This window comes from Brassica napus, chromosome C5, assembly GCF_020379485.1.
Source record: "Brassica napus cultivar Da-Ae chromosome C5, Da-Ae, whole genome shotgun sequence".
Taxonomy (NCBI): Eukaryota; Viridiplantae; Streptophyta; class Magnoliopsida; order Brassicales; family Brassicaceae; genus Brassica; species Brassica napus.
Window position 1 is genome coordinate 22,392,269 of NC_063448.1, and position 22,198 is coordinate 22,414,466.

General features: G+C 37.6%; 2 protein-coding genes and 1 long non-coding RNA gene across 4 annotated transcripts; 2 read left to right on the forward strand and 1 right to left on the reverse strand.

Annotated features, from left to right (window-relative positions):
- The first annotated feature begins 8,640 nt into the window (after nt 1-8,640).
- LOC106406957 (twinkle homolog protein, chloroplastic/mitochondrial-like) lies at nt 8,641-12,987 on the forward strand. 2 transcript variants are annotated; one of them, XM_048757059.1, is made up of 19 exons: nt 8,641-9,048; nt 9,161-9,282; nt 9,424-9,479; nt 9,578-9,635; nt 9,706-9,801; nt 9,954-10,037; nt 10,162-10,242; nt 10,348-10,413; nt 10,486-10,602; nt 10,690-10,737; nt 10,811-10,957; nt 11,057-11,248; nt 11,325-11,456; nt 11,543-11,604; nt 11,734-11,817; nt 11,912-12,043; nt 12,136-12,367; nt 12,463-12,530; nt 12,693-12,987. In XM_048757059.1, exons 1-19 carry the CDS (start codon nt 8,769-8,771, stop codon nt 12,763-12,765), a joined length of 2,130 nt encoding a protein of 709 aa, XP_048613016.1. In that variant the 5' UTR covers nt 8,641-8,768; the 3' UTR covers nt 12,766-12,987. The 2 variants fall into 2 exon arrangements, with proteins under 2 accessions (XP_048613016.1, XP_013703170.2); XM_013847716.3 differs by having other exon boundaries at nt 11,057-11,239.
- A 1,137-nt stretch (nt 12,988-14,124) lies between these two features.
- LOC106410591 (patellin-4) lies at nt 14,125-16,510 on the forward strand. Its single transcript, XM_013851129.3, has 5 exons — nt 14,125-14,311; nt 14,485-15,578; nt 15,658-15,782; nt 15,869-16,010; nt 16,096-16,510. Exons 2-5 carry the CDS (start codon nt 14,499-14,501, stop codon nt 16,354-16,356), a joined length of 1,608 nt encoding a protein of 535 aa, XP_013706583.1. The 5' UTR covers nt 14,125-14,311; nt 14,485-14,498; the 3' UTR covers nt 16,357-16,510.
- Nucleotides 16,511-17,864: 1,354 nt separating this feature from the next.
- LOC106408969 lies at nt 17,865-20,123 on the reverse strand. The gene is made up of 3 exons (XR_007323553.1): nt 19,268-20,123; nt 18,861-18,918; nt 17,865-18,121 (listed from the first exon to the last, which is right to left on the reverse strand). It is a non-coding gene; the product is annotated as an uncharacterized LOC106408969 (long non-coding RNA).
- Nucleotides 20,124-22,198: the final 2,075 nt, after the last annotated feature.

Here is a 22,198-nt window from a genome sequence, read left to right on the forward strand (position 1 = left end):
ATTTGAAGAAACCTTATCTTTGGATGCTAAGCAAAGGGGGACAAGTAGACAATGAGAAGGATTATCGTGTATTTGGTGAACTTTGTTTATAGAACTCTGAATACTGTATGAGTTTGTGATTTAGGTTTAGGAGTTTATGACTCTTCCTTAGTTTATGAAGTTAATAGGTAAATTTGTATTTCACTAACTTCATAATACCTTATAAAAATGGTTTATAACTCTTACAAAATCATTAATAAGAGTTTGTGAAATAAAGAATAATAATACATAAAGATTCATAAAATTTTTTAAAGGATTGTAAAGGTTTTTTAAGAAATTATAAGTATCTAAACAAATGCATAAAACAGGGGCAAACGCACAGCCAACATAAAATGGGTGCATGTACACCCAAAATTTCTTTTTACAATTTTTATCTTGTAAGGTAAAATTATTAGATAAAGCATAAAACTATATTTTTGCACCCATTGATTCATAATATAGACGTAGTGCACCCGTCAATTTTAATGTCTAGATTTGACACTGCTTCTAGAATGTGTTATGTATTATACAGAAAGTATAAGGGCTTATAAAGTATCATAATAAGTAATTACACATTTGTAATATATTTCTTATATGGCATTATTATCAATTTTATAAGAATTTATAAAATGTTATAAAAGTTCATATAATAATGTAAAAGGGTTTATAAAAACATTATCAATATTTATGAGAACAACTTATAACCCCTTATAAACTCAGTTATAAGATCTTATAATGGTTTATGAAATGTTAGGAAAGATATTAGGAGGTGATGGAATCTTGGATAATGCCCACACTTGACGTGCTGGGGGACATTCAAAAAATACATGGTTTATTGATTCTTCCGGATCTCCGCATCGAGCACAACATATATCTCCGTGTATCCCTCTTGTCTTTAGATTTTTCATTACCGATATACATCCTGAGAGAAGTTGCCAAAAGAAATGCTTTATTTTCGGGGGGCACCGCACTTTCCAACAGAAAGCTTTAAGTATATCCACCGTGGGGCCATAAAAATCTGGTGGTTTTCCCCTATTAGGATAGACTCGTTCCATTTGATAACCTGATTGGACCGAATATTTCCCATTGTTAGTAAAATGCTATCCATTCCTATCCTCAATCTGATTCCTACTTAATGGAATACTTTCAATAATTTTTGCATCCTTAGGATCCACTAGAGCCTTGATTGCCTGTAAATTCCACGAGCGAGATTCCGAATTAATGAGGGAATCCACTGTGAGGTCCGGATAAATGTTGTGAAAATTTTTGTTTGCTGGTCTCGGGCGAGTGGCTGGGATCCAAAGATCATTCCATACAGAGATAGACGAACCTGTTCCCACCTTTTTAATTAGTCCTTTACAAACCAGAGATCTAGCGGAAATAATACTCCTCCAGCCATATGACGGGGAATAAGAGCGAATCGGTTCCAGGGGTGAAGCATTCCTGTAATACCGTCCTTTGAAGACTCTTGAAAAAAGAGTATTTGGCTTCTCAATAAGCCTCCATAGTTGCTTTCCAAGCATTGCCGTTTTAAAATCAATAAGATCCTTGAAGCCTAAACCACCATTATCTTTGGTTTCGCATAATTTATCCCATGATGTACAATGCATACCTTTTGAACTTCCTCATGGGCTCCACCAAAACAGAGCTACTGCACTTGTTAATTTTTTAATGGTAGCCTTCGGTAACCGATAAACAGACATAACATGGTTTGGCAGGGCCGTAACCACCGATTTAATAATTACCTCTTTTCCTCCTTTAGTAAAAAATCGAAAGGTCCATCCATTAACCCTATTATTCAAGTGTTCCTATACAAAGCCAAATACTTGTACCTTAGATCCTCCAAGGCTTTCTGGTAAACCTAAGTAGGATCTCATGCCTCCTATATTTTGAATTCCCAGAACATCCCTTAATTCTTGACGACTAGCTTCTTCAATCTTATGCCCAAATTGAATTGAAGATTTCTAGAAATTAATTTGTTGCCCTGAGACAGCCTCATATTCCTTTAAAATCCTGAGAATGGTTTGACACTCCTCCTTATTTGCCTTACAAAAGAAAAGACTATCATCTGCAAATAGCAAATGAGAGATTGCTGGACACGCTCTTGCCACCTTTAAACCAGTAAGTTGTTTCACTCTCTCCGCCTTCTTAATATTCGCGATTAATGTCTCAGTGCACATAATAAATAAATACGGAAACAGAGGATCCCCTTGTCGTAAGCCCCGTTGAGGGATAATATGACCTTGTGGCTGACCATTGATAAGTACCCTATATTGAACCGAAGAGATACATTCCAGCATCAAGTTAATCCAGCGAGGATCAAATCCCATTTTGTGAAGGAGAGCCACAATAAAGTTCCACTCGATCCTATCATATGCCTTACTCATATCCGTTTTGATTGCCATAAATTTATTCTGACATGACTTATTAGTCCTCAGTCCATGAAACATTTCCTGCGCTATAAGAATATTATCCGATATTAACCTCCCCGCCACAAATGCCGATTGTGTCTCCGAAATTAGCCTTGGTAAACAAATTTTCAATCTTTGACACAAAACCTTCGAGATAATCTTGTAACCAACATTACAAAGACTTATCGGCCGTAATTCCGTCATCCTTGTGGGTCTCTTGACTTTCGGAATCATACATATATTAGTAATGTTTAAACGTGGATCCATATTTCCTGTAAGAAGGAAATTATTCACCATCTCAACCACATCTCTCTTAATTATATGTCAGGAATGCTGGAAAAAAAGAGCTGTCATCCTATCCGGTCCTGGCGCTTTCTCCAGATGCATCATGAATAAAGCTTGTCGGACCTCTTCCTCCGTTGCCATTCTCAGTAATATTTGATTCATTTGGGGAGAAATAGATAGTATTATCTCTTCCAAAAAACTATCAAATTCCGTTGGATCCGTGGTCGTGAACAGACTCTCAAAATAATCAACTGCCACCTTCTCAACTCCTTTCTCATCTGTTATCCAATTACCCGTTTCATCATGGAGTCCCACTATTTTGTTACGAACCCTACGCTGCTTCGTCAAAGCATGGTAGAATTTAGTATTCAGATCTCCAGATGAGTACCACATATTCCTGCTTTTCTGATGCCAATATTCCTCCTCATCCTTATAGGCTTCCTGCAATTTCCTAGAAACCTCAATAATCTCTTCTTGTGATCTATTATTATCCATTTGAACTTCCTCCAGTGCTTGTTGAAGCTCTTGGATTTTATCCTTTCCATATGGTTGATTATCTTTACGCCATGAAGATATTTCATGACGACAATTATTAATTTTTGTTACAAGATCGCCTAATTGTCCTTCCTGACTCTCCGTCCAACCGGCTACAATCGACTCCATGAGGCCCTCTTGACCAATCCATCTTTTGTCAAACCTAAATTGCCCCCTTTTTTTCCTTGAAAAATTATCCCCTAAGAAAGCAACCATTGGACGATGGTCAGACCCCACCATCTTTAGATACTCTGTATAAGAACATGGAAAAAGCGTGTGCCATTCCTCATTTGCCAAAGCCCGATCCAAGCAACATCTGACCGTCACTGCTACTTTTCCTTTGCCCCTTCTTCTTTGCCAAGACAGTGTATTACCTCGAGCCGGAAATTCTAATAAGCCACTATTCCTTATCATATTATTGAAAGGGATAAATGAAGTTGTACAACGTAGAGAGCCCCCATCCTTTTCATGATTCTCAGTGATCTCGTTTAGATCTCCAATAATAAACCAAGGTTCCGAATGTGCTAATCCAAATTGAGTTAATCTCTCCCATACCTGTTCTCATAGCTTTTGCACCGGATCCCCATAAACAAAAGTAAGAAAAACTTGTTTTCCTTTGACCACCGCCTCAATATCTATCATTCTGTTGCTAGAATATAGATTTTTAACTTGATACTCATTATTATAAAAAAGAGCTAAACCACCGCTCCTCCCGTTTGGATCCACAGTAGCCAAACTATTATATCCAAAGTGTGATTGAAACCTTTGTACAAATTCGAAATCCTGTTTCGTTTCAGATAAGAATAAAAAATCTAGTTTATGTTTATGCCATGTCTCTCGAAGATAACTTATGGTCCAATGACTCCCAAGTCCTCTACAATTCCAGCTTAATATTTTCATATATAAAAATATTTGTATTGCTCCTTCGAGCCAAGAGATACATGTTCAATGATACCCGATAATCGTAACCACAAAAGCCCACAGCCACCATATTAGAACCACTTTCAAGCATTCACCAAACCTATTTAAAATAAACGCACGCCGTCTTCGTTCAGCATTCTGGTGATAACCATTGTACCCATTTTTTCCAAAGAAACGCCAGTCTCGAATCGAGACCATGATCTTCATTTTATTTACCAAAGCCAAGTTTAAATTATATTCTAATATCAGTAAGCTCCAAAACCCCCAAACGTGTCCAACGAAAAAAAGTGTTGCCAATAGAATTACACTAGGCCACTCATGGTATAATACCTTATAAAAATAAATTCTTATAAGCTTCAAGTTAACTATAACTAAAAATTCATTCCAGCCAGTGTGAGTATAATTTCTCCTCATTTCCACAAACCAATACCTTAACCACAGATTCCATATAAGTACCAAGGAGAGACTCTTTTAAGTGTGGCCAATTGCCTAGTAAAACACTTGATTCCAACATATATGCATACTACACTTTTGTATGAAGTCTGACATCGAAACCTACGATCACAGCACCAATATTTGATCTAATCTTACTCCCACTCCACAAAATAAGGGTCAAATGCATCCACTGCATCAACCGTACCAATGAAAACATCCCATATTTACCAGTATTCAAGGACGTTTCTGAGCTTGTAATATTGGACAAAGACCAAATGCCCCACCGGAAGTATGTTCTTGAAAGAGACATATTGCACCCAAAATAAAAACCAGCAAAATCCATTGTATTCCCAAACATTGACAAGACGACATTACATACCGTAATCGATAGACTACTATGATAACAAAAAACTGCATCAAAATAACATAAAGAACATTTGTTATCATTATCTCTACCCATTTGCACCGTCTGTTGCGATGCACTCTTGTCCCACCTGTGTCCATAATCCAACACCACAAGACCAAACCAAATAGAAAACCATATGTGCTTAGGTCCACCACCAGTAGCATACATCATTCTCCTCGTCAAGAGACATGACAGAACCGCAACAAAACCAGACTCTGTAAGCACACACCACCAACAACATAAATCACCATTTTTATTCCAATACTTGAAAAATAACAATAACGACAATACGATTGTGTCTTTATTCCAAATCCTTAGTAAGCACCAATGATCATCCTTAACCCAACATATCCGTGTGGTTTCCTTCCATTCCATCTTGCACTGTAGGTTTAATGAGACCAAGTGCAGAATCTGTTGTGGTACCAATAATAAAACCTATAAATTCCAATGTACCATAATATAACCAAAGAGCCTGAAAACTAGTGTGTTATGAGTAAACTGCCACTGAAGCTCAGCCCACTGAAGCTCAGCCCACTGAAGGTAACTATACAAGGTATCCATAACACCGTTGAAGTAAAAACCAAACAAAGCAGTTTTATTCAAATGCATAATCTTGATATCAAGACTTGCAGTAAACCAATGGCCATCACAAAACCAATAAACCACAATGAAAAAATGAGAAAAGATGCTCATAGAGCTTACTGAGCCACAAATACACTGAGCCACAAACACACAGGCAAACAACATACTCATATAGCTTATTAAAATTTGAAAATTTGAAAAACCAAACACCACAACCTGCCACCGTAGCTTGACTTCCTTATCAGACTGATCCATAAAAGTATCATGGTTTGGATGAGCTCTGATGCCTGCTTTAGCATCTTCAGCAGACGTACGTTTGTGAGGTAAAACGAACCCTTGCACCAGTTTCTTCATAATGGATCGACCTGCAACAGTCTGGTTCTTAAACAGAACCTTTCCTGGCCCCTGTTTCTTCTCCTCTCTCTCTCCAATCTGGTTATCTTCGAGTATCGCTATGATCCTGAGCCACATTAATAACCCAATCCAAACTTTCCAGGCCCTACTTCTAGCAAATCGTTGATTCCTTTGTCGACACGCCAAGTAAATCCAAACGAATCTCCTATTGAATAGAAGAAAAATCATACCTTTATTATCCAAGCCATCGCCACTTGAAGACCCGAGATCACATGTATCTGTGTAAATCGTAGATCGTAATATCTTCGAGCCCCTATCAATTTCGGTCTTTTTCATATTCCCCTGCAACCCAATCAATCCTGATTGATCCCCTCGGATCAGATCATCGTGAACTTTTCCTTGTTTGCTAATACCGTAATCCTGATGAAGATTCGGTATCTCATGTGCTATTCCGACCCTCTTTCTTCCCGGATCCCACTCTCGAAACACCATCGGAACCCTAGATCTAAATCACCTTCGTCATCGCCACCCAGAAAAAAAGCTTTCATACGTACTAGTTTGTTTATAAGGAATTACAAATAATTTATAAAACCTTATAAAATCCAAAAAACTTATAAAATATTATAGAATGTTGACAAACTTTATGAAATAAATTTAAAAACTCTTATAAGAGTATATATAAAATCATTTATAAGTATTTATATATTATTCATAAGGTTTAAAAGTCATTTAATTCCGGATACAATGTACTATTCCTCTTCTTGTTCTCTCTTTCGTATAAGTTTCCTTTCATGTAATTCATTTGGTAACATGAGTATTGTCACAAAATATAGACCATTCAATGTCCACCTAACCAAGCTTGATTTTTGTAACAAGAAACAAAATGTGGTAAAAAAGAGTAGTCTTAATTACTTAGCCGCAAAATAACAGGACATTTCATGGAAAGAGCAAGACTATGAGTTAAGAGGACTATATACGGCTCTCATCAAAACATTAGAGATAATTCCTTGTTTTCAACAAAAAGTTGTTATTACTAACATAATCTGAGAACATCAAGGCTTCTTCATATCTCACTCTTCTATAAAAGAAACGATTGGAACCAAGCTCACTTACAGGTCCAACTAATCTCTTCAACTATGCAACTCGTAAGAGAGATATACAATTGTTTTGGTATAAGAGATATTTGAAGAAGATGAAAGAGAAGAATGTATTAAGAAGCCAACTCTGCAACCTTTATAAAGCCTTATAAATATGTAATTCTTTGATGGCACAAACCACGTTCTTGTTCAGAGTCCCTCTTGCTTCTTCAAACAGCTCACAAACCTCGTCGATCTTCAAAATCTGAACGCAAGCCAACCATATATTATTCCTACGCATCAGCACTCACTTCCAAAAACAAGATTCAAAAATAATATGCTTTCCTAACTCAACAAACTCATGCTCCATCTCCACTGCTTCTTTAGATATTATACACAAAACAAGACATAGAAAAAATGAATCACATAAAGTACCAAACAGAACGTTACACTACCAAAACACTAACCTTCCACCTTATATACTGCACATACTAAACCTTGCTAGTCAAACTACAAATAGTAGCATTGTATTACATCAAGAAAGTGAGGTACTTGATATGCATATCACCACATATATTCTCCACATCATCTTTTAAATCCAAAAGCTCACAGCACACCTTTGTAATTCCCTGCAACATTACCTGATCAACCAAGAGAAGAAGTAATCATGGAATAATCTTACTCTTAGGTTAGTACTTTCTCATGAATTAAACATATGTTAAGCTCTATGTCTTTTGATTGCTAACAGATCAACAGTAAGATTCGAAAGGACCCAATTTATAAGGTCTTATAAATTTGAAATTTGAAAACTTCATGAGAAAAACTTCATCTTCCTTCCCATAAATAGATCGATTTTGATAAACCAAGCTACAATTACAGAAAGAGATGAAAATCACAATATATTCTCCTTTTACCTTTGTTAGCGTCGGGAGAGAGATCGTCTCGTTTGTCTGAGCTTGTAGAGTATGTCAGCTTCGCCGGAGAATTAGTCAGCGTCGTCAGATCTCGCCGGAAAATTCGTCAGGGTCGTCAAGTCTCGCCGGAATTGGTCAACGTGAAGAATCTGAAATTTGAGGAATTTGAGCTTTGAAAAAATCGTAGGAAAGAGAAAGATGTTTTAGGTTTAATTAGTCAGGGGTACAATAGTATTTTGCCTATTAAAATTTTAATGGTAAAATTGGTTAAGATATAAATGAAATGTGGTACAAGAAAAGTGGTATTTTTGACAAATTCCCAACTATTTTTTAAAAAAAATTTAAGTATTTATTTATATATTTATTAGAAACCTAAATTTCACTTTCCAAAAACCTTATCTCACTCCTTTATTATAAAACTTAAGTCTAGATTAGTTAATCCTATGGGTATAAATGTCTTTTACCTTTCATTAAAAGCAATGGTAAAAGTAATGGTAAAAGTGGTCAGTGTAAAATGCGGTGATATGAACATAAGTATTTGTGAGATTTTTTTTTTTTTTTTGCATAACTTACTAAAAAGAATGCGGAAACTTAACAATGGGCCCAAATAAATGCAACGTGCCTGAACAAATAAAGAATGGGCCTTTTTGCTCAGAAACCCAAGTTACGGCAAAAGAGAACAAAATCAAAATCTCTTCTCTTCTTCTCATTCTTCTTCCGTAAGACGCAGACGGAGGAGGAGGGAAAAGAAAGAACCCCTAAAAAGTCTAAAACCCTTGTCGGAATTAAGAAGCGCTATGAAGAAGTGTAGTAGCTGAAGACTTTTTTCGAGATGCGTTTCTTGCTTCGTCTTCCTCAGACCCACCTGCGGAAACTGTCTAGTTCGATGTCAGTACTCATGGGTTCGAAGCAGTTCCTCGAGTTTTGTCTTCTTCCTTCTTTTGCAGCTTCTTCTCCTTCTTGCACCCGTGGTGCTCAGAGGCAACTCTCTTCCGTTTCTAGAAGATTTCGTCCGGTTCTAGCCTCGAGACCCGTGTCCAAAAGCAGCCCTTATCACCAAAGGCCCAATGGTGTATCCCCCTACACTTCAATCTCCAGAGCCCCAAATCCTGGTAACGTCCTGAATGCAATTGAGTTCTCTGTTTCCATGTGTATGCAATTGAGTTAATTGCTCCTCTATTAGTGGTGCTGTTTGATAAATTCTCAACGTTTTGTGACTTGTAGTTGATCCTGAAGATGGTGCTGTGCAGTCTAGATTAGCCAACTTGAGGCTTAAATTGGCTGATAATGGAATTGATGCTCAGAACTGTCCCTCCGGACAATACAGTGGTTTGATATGTCCCGAGGTATAAAAATTTATCTTTATGTTGTATATACCAAGACTTGAGACTTGAGAGTACTATAATGTTGTCCTTTTCTTTTGGCATTTGAGTAACTTTGAAAGGCTAAGTTTATATACTTAACACTGTTCTTTATGTGCACATCAGTGTGAAGGTGGTGACTCTGGAGAAAAGAGCTTGTCTCTTTTCATTGCTGCTGATTGGTATGCAAATCTTCTTTTTCTCACCAAAATAAGCTTTGGTTTTGAATTTTCCTTTTTGGTTTATGAGACTGTAGTTAATGCTGCCTTTTAATTCACAGTTCTTCGGCTACATGGAACTGCTTTCGAGGGAAGTGTGGGTTGAAAGGTGGAGTACGGGTGAGTTGCAACACAAGCATGACACTCGTTTCTTGAAATACAAATTGATTATCCTCATTCCTTTCTGCAGGTGGATGGTAGGTTTGCAACATCTGTAGTTCCAATGGAGAAGGCTGAAAGAAAAGTTACGGTGGAGAGTTTAGAGCTAGAACCTCTCTGCGATGAGGTTGTTGTCTTCTACATACTCTTATTGTTCTTTCTTTCTTTCTTCTCTGTTTACTGCTTTCGTTAGAAAAAAAACATCTGAATTTGATACTTCATCTCTCTGTAGTTATATGAGTTTGATAATACCGTATTGTGTTCTTGGTTATGCTTCAGATTGAGGATTATTTCGCTGCAAGAATGATTTCGGCAGAAACACTCAAGAGAAATCGGGTTATGCAGAAAAGAATAGGTGATGAGGTACTTACGAATAGTCTTCTGAATCTGTTACTTTTCAAGATTTTCTCTTGTCAGAGTCTTAAGGAGATGTTACTTGGCTCTCACTGCTCCATCTTGATTGCAATTGTTTCATTTTGTGCGGCAGATTGTAATTGCTTTTACTTATTGGCAAAGAGGGGAGCTTGTGAGTTGCAAGTACCGTTATCTAACTAAGAAGTTCTTTCAGGTCCATGTCATTCAAATTCCCTTTCTAAGATCAGACATGAACAACTCTCTCTCTCTCTCGAGGTTTCTATATCTTACATGCTTTTTATGTTTGTGTTTCCTTCAGGAAAAGAATACACGGAGGATCTTTTATGGTCTTGACGACATTGAGAAATCATCTGAAATCATTATAGTACGTCTGCCTTTACCCTCCTATTGAATGATCACATGGTATTGATGATGGCTAAACTGTCAATAACTTTAGGTTGAAGGGGAAATAGACAAACTTGCGATGGAAGAGGCAGGTTTCCGAAATTGTGTGTCCGTTCCTGATGGAGCTCCAGCGTCTGTTTCTTCAAAGGAAACTCCATCTGAAGAGAAGGTTTGTCTGCTCTCTAGGTTTCATACCCTTTTTTATCCAAGTTTTCTTATTTGATTCCCTAAGAACTTTACTCTTCTGTGAAGCTAGGACACCAAGTATAAGTTCCTATGGAATTGCAATGACTACTTAAAGAAGGTATGTGTGGCAAATTATTATTTTGTTTGGTTCCAATAATCTGGATATAAAAGTTTTTTTTATTAATCTATAGGCATCTCGGATTGTTATTGCTACTGATGGAGATGGAGCTGGTCAAGCTCTGGCTGAAGAAGTTGCACGGCGTCTGGGGAAAGAAAGATGTTGGCGTGTCAAATGGCCGAAGAAAAGTGAAGATGAGCATTACAAAGATGCAAATGAGGTCAGATCAGATGATATGTAAACATTATGCAATTGCCTCATTGGTATAGTACTATAGATGACCGCCAATGATTCCTTACTTGGATGATTCTCTTCTTAGGTGCTTATGTCAATGGGACCTCATTCACTCAGTGAAGCTGTTCGAAGTGCGGAGCCATACCCTATACAAGGATTGTTCTCCTTCAAAGATTTCTTTGACGAAATTGATGCCTATTATCATCGGACTCATGGACATGAGTATGGTGTTTCAACCGGGTGGAAAACTTTGGACAACTTCTATAGTGTAAGCGTTGTAAGTCATGTTTGAATTAACACTCATGTATGATGATCATCATCTGATATCATATGCTCAATTTTCTGCTGATCAGGTTGTGCCAGGGGAGTTGACGGTTGTGACAGGGGTTCCTAATTCCGGAAAGAGTGAATGGATTGATGCTCTCTTATGTAATCTCAACCATAGTGTTGGCTGGAAGTTTGCTCTCTGCTCAATGGAAAATAAAGTGCGTTTCTTGATTTAGTCCATTAATGGAAATAAACTGCTTTATACTAGTTTTCCCTGATTGGCTCTTGTTCTTGCTGCTTGCAGGTACGAGATCACGGCAGGAAACTTTTGGAGAAACATGTAAAGAAACCCTTCTTTGATGCAGAGTAAGCTTCTCTCCTTTGAAAATATCCAAACTTATCTGATTCAAGCACAAAAACTTGCGCCTTGTATTTAACTTTGTTCTTTCTTTGAAGTGGTGTGTATGCTTATGTTTCTCCTTATTTGCTCAACAGTTATGGGAGAAGTGTCCCACGGATGAGCGTTGAGGAGTTGGATGAAGGGAAACTGTGGTTAGATGACACCTTCACACTCATAAGGTAAAACCTTCCGCCTTTGTAGAGCTTATGCAGCTTTTGACATGTTGTGTTAAATAATATTTTTGGTGTTTTTGTGTTCTCATGACTAAATCAGATGTGAATTGGATTCACTTCCAAGTATCGGATGGGTTTTGGAACGTGCGAAAGCTGCTGTTCTTCGGCATGGGATACGAGGACTTGTCATAGACCCTTACAATGAGCTTGATCATCAACGTACTCAAAGACAGTGAGTGATGGAAAAAAATGTTTTCGCTTCAATCAGTCTTTTACCTTATTTCCTTTCTGAAACATGAGGTATTTCTACTCGTTTTTGGATAGGACGGAGACAGAATATGTCAGCCAGATGCTAACGAAGATAAAACGATTTGCGCAACATCACTCCTGTCATGTCTGGTTTGTTGCACATCCAAAACAGTTGCAACAGTGGGACGGAGGTCCACCAAACCTTTATGATATTAGCGGGAGTGCACATTTCATTAACAAATGTGACAATGGGATTGTTATTCACAGAAACCGTGATGAAAAAGCTGGACCTCTTGATCTAGTGCAGGTAAGTACCATTCTGTTCTTCTTAATCGGTAATTTACTTTTAAAAAGGTGCCTACTTGTCCTTAACAAAGGTAATTTAACTTCTGTGTGTTTCAGATTTGTGTGAGGAAAGTGCGAAACAAGGTTGCAGGACAAATTGGTGATGCATACTTGTGTTACGACAGGTACATTAACTTCTCTCTTTTTGCAAATATTAGCTCATAAGAACTTAATGGTCTGCTTTGGCACTAGAAACTAGTTGAAGTTGATCCCAAGCACTCAAGAGTCATAGATTGATTCAGAGGATCTTGGTTCAGTAATGAAATCTTTTTTTTTTTGTTGGACAGGGCAACTGGTTTATTCTCAGATTCTCCTATAACACCTGAGAAGCCTGAGAGGAGATCAAGCCGACGGCCATGATCCGCGGTTTGTTGAGTTGAAAGACCGTCCAACACACATTGGGATTTGGGACATAGTCGATAACATTTGTCTGCTAAATTTTATCCCTTTTTTTGTGAGATGCTTTACCTTTTGTAAGAATTAAATTTAATGTGGATGGTTTACGTGTTCTCTCTTCTTCTGTCTGGTGGGTCTGACTCAAAAACGTGAATTTAGATTTGATTTGTGTACAGCTTGATGATCTTTTGTGCTGTTTGTCTCTGTTTCATCATCCTTTTCTACCGCCAGATTTGGCGGGGTGAGTTAGCTGGAACTGTTGACTTCAACAACTTCTCTGTTATAATTATTGCAACTCTTTGCCAACTGCTTCAATCATTTCCACTGCTTTTGGCTTACTTCTCTGTATTTTGCTTATTGGTACGCACTAATACTAATAGTTTAAAAGCAAATTTACTGCGGCAGTGCGCTTTAATTGGGAGGTCGGTGTTACGAAAAGATAATAATAATAATTGGGAGGTCAATAATATTGGAAATACATTTCTCGCGTCAAAGATATGACCAAAAGACCAACGTTTATTGATACCTATCGAAATGCATGTCTTTCTGTTTTGGTGTAAGATAGGCATGTCTTGAATATATCGTTTACTATATTTAATAAGTGTTCACTTTCAATTTTTTATTAACTAAAATTATTGGTGTTAATAATCCTTAGTTTGATTTAGTTAAATATCGTAAACACCACCATCTTGATAAGTGTTTACTGAATATTTATATTTTTTTTAATAAATGTTGTATGAATGGAATCCAATCAAACAATTAGTAACTAAAAAAATAAGTTGATTTAACCCTCCACACATTTGAATAGATATGTTGGTATTTGGCTTCAACAGCTTAAAGAGAGCATCTATGAGAGACTGATTAGTTTAATTATATTTGTAATGATGAATCATTATTGAGAAAAATATTTGACGAGGAAAGCATATAACCGTTACAAGGAAAAGATACTCAGATACTGATAGTACAATCTAATTATATAAGTGTAAATTATAGTTAGTGTAACTCCAAAATTGTAAAAGCAGCAGCATCAAACAAACACAAGAACACATTGAATCTTGGTTTTACAGCAGCAAACAACACACAAAAGAAGTAGGGACTTTGGTTGAATAAATCCGTCCGTCGCGCCGAATATACTCTGTCGAATAGTCCACGTGTCGTTCTCTGGGTGGGTGAGCAGATCAGCAGAGACGACTGTTGCAACGTGCGAAGACGGACGTGGGGGACCCAGCGGATATCTTTTGTGTAAAACATTGGATGGAAGGAGAGATATTAAAAGTTTTTAATCCAACGGCTACGGTTTCTTTTTGTTAGTAGTAGTATAATTTAGTGGTGGACCCTAATATTTGACCGTTGCTTAGAGTGGGTGGGGTCCATCCCTCAAAGCTAGGGCTTCTTCTCTCTCCATAAAGCTCAATCCTTTCTCCTCTCTTTGATGGAAACCCTGAAAGTTAAAACAATAGAAAGAGGACGAAGCTGAGAGATTCTGAAGAACTCGAATCATCTTATTAAGGTTAAAGTCGATTCCTTTTCGAGCTTTGATTCGGCTGAGCTAGGGTTTTGAGTCTGGTGTTTTTAGGGGTTTAGTAAGAATCCTGTGTTGATTTTCAGATCTCAACAAATCAAGAAGGAGAATTGATTTTGTTATGTTTATTATTATTAAAGATTGTTTATATCTGATTGTAGGCAAAAGATTAAATATGACTGCTGAAGTTAAAAAAGAGGAGAAACAAGTAGAGTCTGAGGTTGTTATTGCCTCAGTGGAGGAAGAGAAAGATGAGGCCAAGCCTAAGGGTGTGGAGAAGATCTCCTCTTTCAAGGAAGAGAGCGATTTCTTCTCTGATTTGAAAGAGTCTGAGAAAAAGGCTCTGAGCGATCTCAAGACAAAGCTTGAGGAAGTTATTATTGAAAACACTCTCTTCAAGAAGAAGAAAGAAAGTCCTGTCAAGGTGGAGAAGAAGAAGAAGGAACCAGAGGCTGCTGCTACCGAAGAAGAAGCCAAAGCTGAGACTAGTGAACCAGCGGTTGTTGCTGAGGACAGCCCCAAGGAAGAAGCCAAGACTGATGCTGATGTGACCCAAGTGGCCAAAGCTGAGACCATTGAGAAGGAAAGCCCTGAAGAAGAAGTAAAGGCTGAGGCTGTTGTTGAGGAGGAAGTGAAAGCTGAGAATGTAGAAGAAGAAGAGAAGAAAACCGAGGCTGTTGTTACAGAAGAAGCCAAAGCTGAGAGTGTGGAGCAGGAGGAAGAAGATGAGAGTGTGGATAACGATATCGAGCTATGGGGAGTGCCACTGCTTCCAAGCAAAGGTGCTGAAGCCACCGATGTAATCCTCTTGAAGTTCTTGAGAGCAAGAGACTTCAAAGTCAACGAAGCCTTTGAGATGCTCAAGAAAACCCTCAAGTGGAGAAAGGAACACAAGATTGATTCAATCCTTGGAGAAGACTTTTGGGAGGATCTCGCCTCTGCAGCTTACATGAACGGTCTTGACCTCGAATCACGCCCTGTCTGTTACAACATCTACAGCGTTTTCGATAACGAGGAGCTTTACCAGAGGATATTTGGGTCAGAGCAGAGCAGAGAGAATCTATTGAGATGGAGGTTTCAGCTGATGGAGAAGGGAATCCAGAAGCTTGTTCTGAAACCAGGAGGTGTTACTTCTCTTCTCCAGATCCATGATCTCAAAAACTGTCCTGGATTGTTTAAAAAAGAGCTCTGGGTCGCAATCAAGAACGCAATAGTAGCTTTGCAGGACAATTACCCGGAACTCGTCTCCAGAAACGTGAGCTCATCAATCATCACTCACTGTCTCTCTGTTACCAAATCTCCTGACTTGTGTAATTGTTTTTATTGTTCTGCAGGTGTTCATAAATGTTCCCTTCTGGTTCTACGCTGGTAGCACTCTCCTGTCTCCATTCTTAACACAACGAACAAAGAGCAAGTTTGTTGTGACTCGTCCCGCTTATGTCACAGAGACTCTTCTCAAGTAAGCAACTAATACTTAAGCCCCCCAATATGATATGGATGTTACTAATCTTTATCATAACATTTATGCATTGTGGCTTGATGAAGGTACATTTCAGCAGATGAGATCCCGGTTCAGTACGGTGGTTTCAAAGGAGATGATGATACCGAATTATTCTCCAACGAAGCTGTATCTGAAGTTGTTGTTAAGCCTGGATCATCTGAAACCATAGAGATCCCAGCTCCTGAGGTAAGAATCTAAAAACCAAACTTCTTTCGTGTTTCAGGAGTTGTAAAAGATCGATCTAATAATGGTGTCTTTGTTTGTTTGATAGTCTGAAGGTACATTGGTTTGGGACATTGTGGTTTTGGGGTGGGAAGTGAGTTACAAGGAAGAGTTTGTGCCAACAAATGAAGGAGCTTACACCATTATTGTGCAAAAGGGGAAGAAGATTGGATCAAACGAAGGACCGTTGAGGAACAGTTTCAAGAACAGTGAGTCTGGTAAGATTGTTCTGACCGTTGACAATGTCTCGAGCAAGAAGAAGAAGAGAGTTCTGTACAGGTACAAGACCAAGACGGAATCCTCTTGCTGAAATAGAGGCTTTTTCAGCAAAAAGCGAGTCTCCGGATATAAAATATTCTTTTGCTACAGTTAAAAGTTTGTGTTGTTATTATTATTTTCGAGTGATACGTCGTAATGTGAGAAAGAGATACTGCCATTGTTTTATTGAAGTTCAATCTTTTGCATCTTGTGTTATGAGATTTATTGAAATCCTCTTGCTGAAATAGAGGCTTTTTCAGCAAATCATCTAAAGCGAGTCTCTGGATATAAAATATTTTTTTGCTACAGTTAAAAATTTGTGTTGTTATTATTATTTTCGAGTGATACGTCGTAATGTGAGAAAGAGATACCGCCATTGTTTTATTGAAGTTCAATCTTTTGCATCTTGTGTTATGAGATTTATTGAAATCCTCTTGCTGAAATAGAGGCTTTTTCAGCAAATCATCTAAAGCGAGTCTCTGGATATAAAATATTCTTTTGCTACAGTTAAAAGTTTGTGTTGTTATTATTATTTTCGAGTGATACGTCGTAATGTGAGAAAGAGATACCGCCATTGTTTTATTGAAGTTCAATCTTTTGCATCTTGTGTTATGAGATTTATTGAAATCCTCTTGCTGAAATAGAGGCTTTTTCAGCAAATCATCTAAAGCGAGTCTCTGGATATAAAATATTCTTTTGCTACAGTTAAAAGTTTGTGTTGTTATTATTATTTTTGAGTGATACGTCGTAATGTGAGAAAGAGATACTGCCATTGTTTTATTGAAATTCAATCTTTTGCATCTTGTGTTATGAGATTTCTTTCTCTTCTTGTTTCTATTGGATTCATTTGTTTTTGGATTAAATTATGAGAAAATAACTAGAATAGCACTAAAAAAGTTTGTAATAAATATAGCCTATAAGAATAAAAGTGTCCAAAATAACATTTAATATTTTATCAAAAGAGATAAATATATACACTTATACCCCAATGGTAAATTAATTTAGACATTAAGGTTTATAGTTGAGGGGTGGGGTTTAGGGTTTAGAGTTTAGGGTTTATAGTTTAGAGTTTAGGGGTGGGGTTTAGGGTTTAGGGTTTAGAGTTAAGGGGTGGGGTTTATGATTTAGGGTTTAGGGTTTAGGATTTAGGGTTTAGGATTTAGGGTTTAGGGTTTAAGGTTTAGGGTTTAGAGTTGGGGAGTGAAGTTTTGGGATAAGATTTCAAATTTTGGAAAATAAATAAAAATTAAATTATTCAAAAGATAAAATGCTATTTTGGTCATTTTAGTTTTTGAAGGCTATTTTTGTGACATAAACTTAGAAATGTGCTATTTTGGAGATTTGCCTTTAAATTATTGTATTTATAAATAATTATGTTCAAGCGAGAATATGGGCTGATGTTTCAGTAATAAAATGGCCAACTAACTGTAAACTGTCTTCATCCTCGTTTAAGTTATTTGGTTAACTTTAGGTATAACAATAATTCTGATATTTTGGATCATAACATTTGTGTGACACCCGTCACTTTCGAAATAGTAAAAATAATTCAATAAGTACAAATATCTGAAATATCCATATATAAATATTTGAAAGTCAACATCCACGCTTGAATTCCATAATATAAAATAAAATCTGAAACATAAAGTACGACATAAACCGAGAGTCCGAAATACGAAATAACATAAACGATAAAAGCCCAAAGGCCTAGAGGCCCGATAACGATAAAAGCGATAAAACGATAGAAGCCCAAAAGCCCAATAGTAGTAAAAGCCCAAAAGCACCGGTTCGGTATAATCACTCCTGCTCGTCGGTCTCACCTGAAAGGGGGAAAGAAGGAGGGGTGAGCGACAGGGGAATCACCCAGTAAGGTATGGGATGCTAAACCGCAAACCACTGACTCAGTTCATAGCACTACAACTATGTAGGCCTAGCTCTAGCATGAAGCAAACACGGTTTCTATTACACCACACAGAACAATCACATATGTCTAGTGGACTAGACACGCTACAACCAATGCGATAATAACATACCGAATTTCCTCATAAGGATATAAATATATATATATAACTCTACAGCGTCGTAAGTACAGTAGTCCACTATGTACCCCCGCAATCTCCACAAACAAGCGGCCTAGTACATACGTCTATGTACCCCGCTAAACACACGGCCTAGTACAGATATCTCCGTACCCCGCGATCTCTCAAACAAGGCGTAGCTAGCACATACGTCATGTGCCCCCGCAATCACACGGCCTAGTACAAACGTCTCTGTACCCCGCAAATTCCGCGGCCTAGTGCAGATACCTATGCACCCCGCAATCTCAACACATGGACTAACATATATACATATATATAATTAACAGTTTTTAGCAGCAATCATTTCAATCAACCGTTGAATCCTCTATTATTCTATTTCCGGTTTAACAATCAATATCAATAACGAACAACCAAGACTCTCAAACAGACTCGATTCAAAGAGACGGATCCATGTTTCGAAACTAAACTTTCCATAATGGTAGTACTAAACTAGCTCGGGATTTAACGGAGTAGCCATCACCTTAGCAATGAAGAGAAGTGGTATATATGAACTCCAGCTGCTCAAATGGACTCCAAATCTGAAATCAGATCGAAATTTCGAGTCAGAACGCCTTTCGAACGGTTTAAAACGGGTATTTACGGAAAAGTCAACCCGCTGGTCAAAGATCAATTATTTAATTAATTATTTAATTAATTATTTAATTTATTAATTAATTAATTAATCCGGTTTATCCTAACCGATTTCCAATTGATTTTAACCGACCGGTTTAACCTAACCGAATTGAAATCAATTTAAACCGGCTAACCAACCGGTTAACCGAGTCAACCGAGTTGACTCACCGGGTCGACTCGGCCGAGTTGGCGAGTCTCCGGCGAGTCACCGGTGGCGGTCACCGGCGGCAACGGCGGAGATCCGGCGGTGGTTACCGGAAGGTTGGCCGGCGGCGACGGCGGAGCTGCGGCGGAGGACGGTGGTCCGGCGGCGGAGTTGCGGCGGAGGATGGTGGTCCGGCGGCGGAGTTGCGGCGGACGGCGGCGGCGCGTGTGTTTCACGCGCTCTGGGCGAATATTCGGGAGGCGCGTGCGGCTTCTTCCGGGCTCCGATTGAGGCGTGGTTGGTGTCTACGGCTTCGTCTTGACGAGAGGAACACGATGATGGTCTTGGATGCACGAGATTCGCAACGGTTAGAGAGTTATCGGCGAATTACTAAACGGACGAAACTAAGCTTAACTGCCATGGCGGTTTCCGGCGATTCTAAGCTGCAGCGAACGGTGGTGACGAGCTCACACGGCACACGGTTGCTCCGGCGACGAGCTCAGGTGAGCTTTCTCCCTTCCTCTTCTCTCTCTCTCTCTCTCTCTCTCTCTCTCTCTCTCTCTCTCTCTCTCTCTCTCTCTCTCTCTCTCTCTCTCTCTCTCTCTCTCTCTCTCTCTCTCTCTCTCTTTTAAAGAAAGGCAAAATGGCCTTTGGGGATAGTTTGGGTCTAATTTTTGGGGTCATTACATTTAGGGTCATTACAATTTGGTTGTCCAGAGAAGTTCTTACAAACAAGAAAACATATGTTAGAATATATCTTTAACCTTCAACATCTTTTGCAGGATAGCAATACATACATGACCCGGAAAACTCATGTATTGAATGGGCAAGTGGAATTACTCTTGCCTAAAGTTGAAAACATCATCTTTATTTTTGAAATCACCAATTAGAAACATTGATTAAAAGCTAGTAAATACGTTGCAGGAAAATAGGAATAAGATAGCAGATACAACACGAAAGACGATTAAAGCAATAAAACTCATCCCGAGTCATGAATCATATGATAATCACAGCCTAGTTGTCAAATAGAAAAGAAACAACTTCTGAACACCTATTTTTGGTTCGAAGAAAGCGACATTTGGTTGAAAATTCTAACCATAGGCAAGCTTATAGATAGGTACTAATATTAACAAATATATGGATCAGTTGTTTCTAGGGGCGAATCCAGCAAAAACTTTACCCGATAGTTATCATAAGAGGAACATTATCATAGAGTTTGAATTACTTGGAACAAATATTAGAGGAAATTATAGAGGTGTACATTGGAAATGCTCTAAGTTATGTCTACCCAGTACCCCTGGTCGTTTCCAACTTTCCATGGTTTCAACCTCTGTACATTCTCTCTAGTTTACTTCGTTAAGTTGCCTCTTTTCTCTCGTTATCTTACTGCTGTAAATTTAAAGTACTTGTATATTTTGTTGAGCATAACCAAAAGCTTAAACTAAACTTTTTGTATAAAAAAAAGTTAATCGATAACTTCTAGCTACAAAGTTATCCATTGCCGAAAACATGCTCGAGTTAACTTGTTGAAAATGGATTATATTTCTCGGACAAAGCTTACTCAATAAACTGAACTCGGTCCAACAACACCACATATTGGCCAAAGTCGTTTAACATATAGGCCGACTATAAAAAAAGAAGAAGGAAGAAGACATAAAAAGAGAACACCTAAGATCTAGAAAGGGATCAAAAAAATATAGTTAAGTACAAAAACTAGGATTTACATTTTTACATGTGTTCTTGTCGATTTAACTTAAAACTCGTAAAGTTCAATCATCTCTCATGTAATCGTCTTTTTAATTTTTAATAAAATATCTTTCAAATAATTTACCATCGAATTCGTGATACCTTTCATATTTATCGAAATCGGATTAAACAAAACTCTAAATTTGGGTGATTCATAAATATTAAAATTTTAAGGACGTTTTTACCAAAAAAAAAAAAAATTTAGGACGATGTAAGTAATTTTCTTATGTTCTACGGAAAAAGAAGACTAGAATAGTGAGTCATTTGACCTTAGCCTAATTAATGGACCTACGCGGCGAAAAAAAAAGAGTGCCACAAAAGACTACATTCTTTGTGCTGTTCTCGGTGCATAATTGCATATCGGGCTTGAGCCGCTTCATTGGCCAGAGAATCATAATGATTACTGCATTTTGCTTAAAATGGTAAAATCAACTTTGGAGCAAATCTGCTATTGTGATTACGACACCATGATGCGTGCATGGCATCATCTTGTTTACGTGCGTTAATCAGTTTTATTTTACATGTTTCGCGATCAGAGATAAAGATGACTAGACGCACTAATCTCTTTTCATGTTTATGATTAATTTAGTTGAAAAATTGTAACTTGTGTCAGATTTGCACTTCTCCTCCTAACCCAAGTGCTTTCGTCAATCATCTTTTGCTTTCGTACGGCAAAAAAACACGTAGCTGATACAATGCATTAATCATTTTTTGCTGGAACTAAAACTTATATATAATCTCTTTATAACAAGGTTTCTAATACATTTTTGTGTTAGTTTATAAGAAATTTTGTTTTTGTGGATTTCTAAACAATATTCTTATCAGCTTGTTACTGTACAAGAAGAATACATCTCTAGTACCCTTTTTCCTTTTTTTTCTTTGTTTACGGCTCCAATGATAGGTCAATACCTTATGAAAGTCAAACCAGCCGCTCAACGGTATCCTTCATGTTATACTTTAGTCAATAATTCTCACATATAAAAACACGTATTCATCGTGTATACCTTTTGTTTATGAAGAAAGCATACGTAAATATTTTTGTCAAAAAAAGCATACGTAATTTTTTCCGTCAAAAAAAGCATACGTACGTAACTTAATCTTGTAGAACTTGAATATATTTTTTATTTAAACAATCATACAATCTTTATCAACAATTTGATTCAAATAATTAGGTCGTTAACTGTCTTGATCATAGTTCGGAAAAAATGTTAGTAATTAACGATCCTTAGCTGATTATAAGAGCATTTGCATTGGTGGAGTTATTTGAGCTTTCCAAAAGACAACTTCAAAATTTC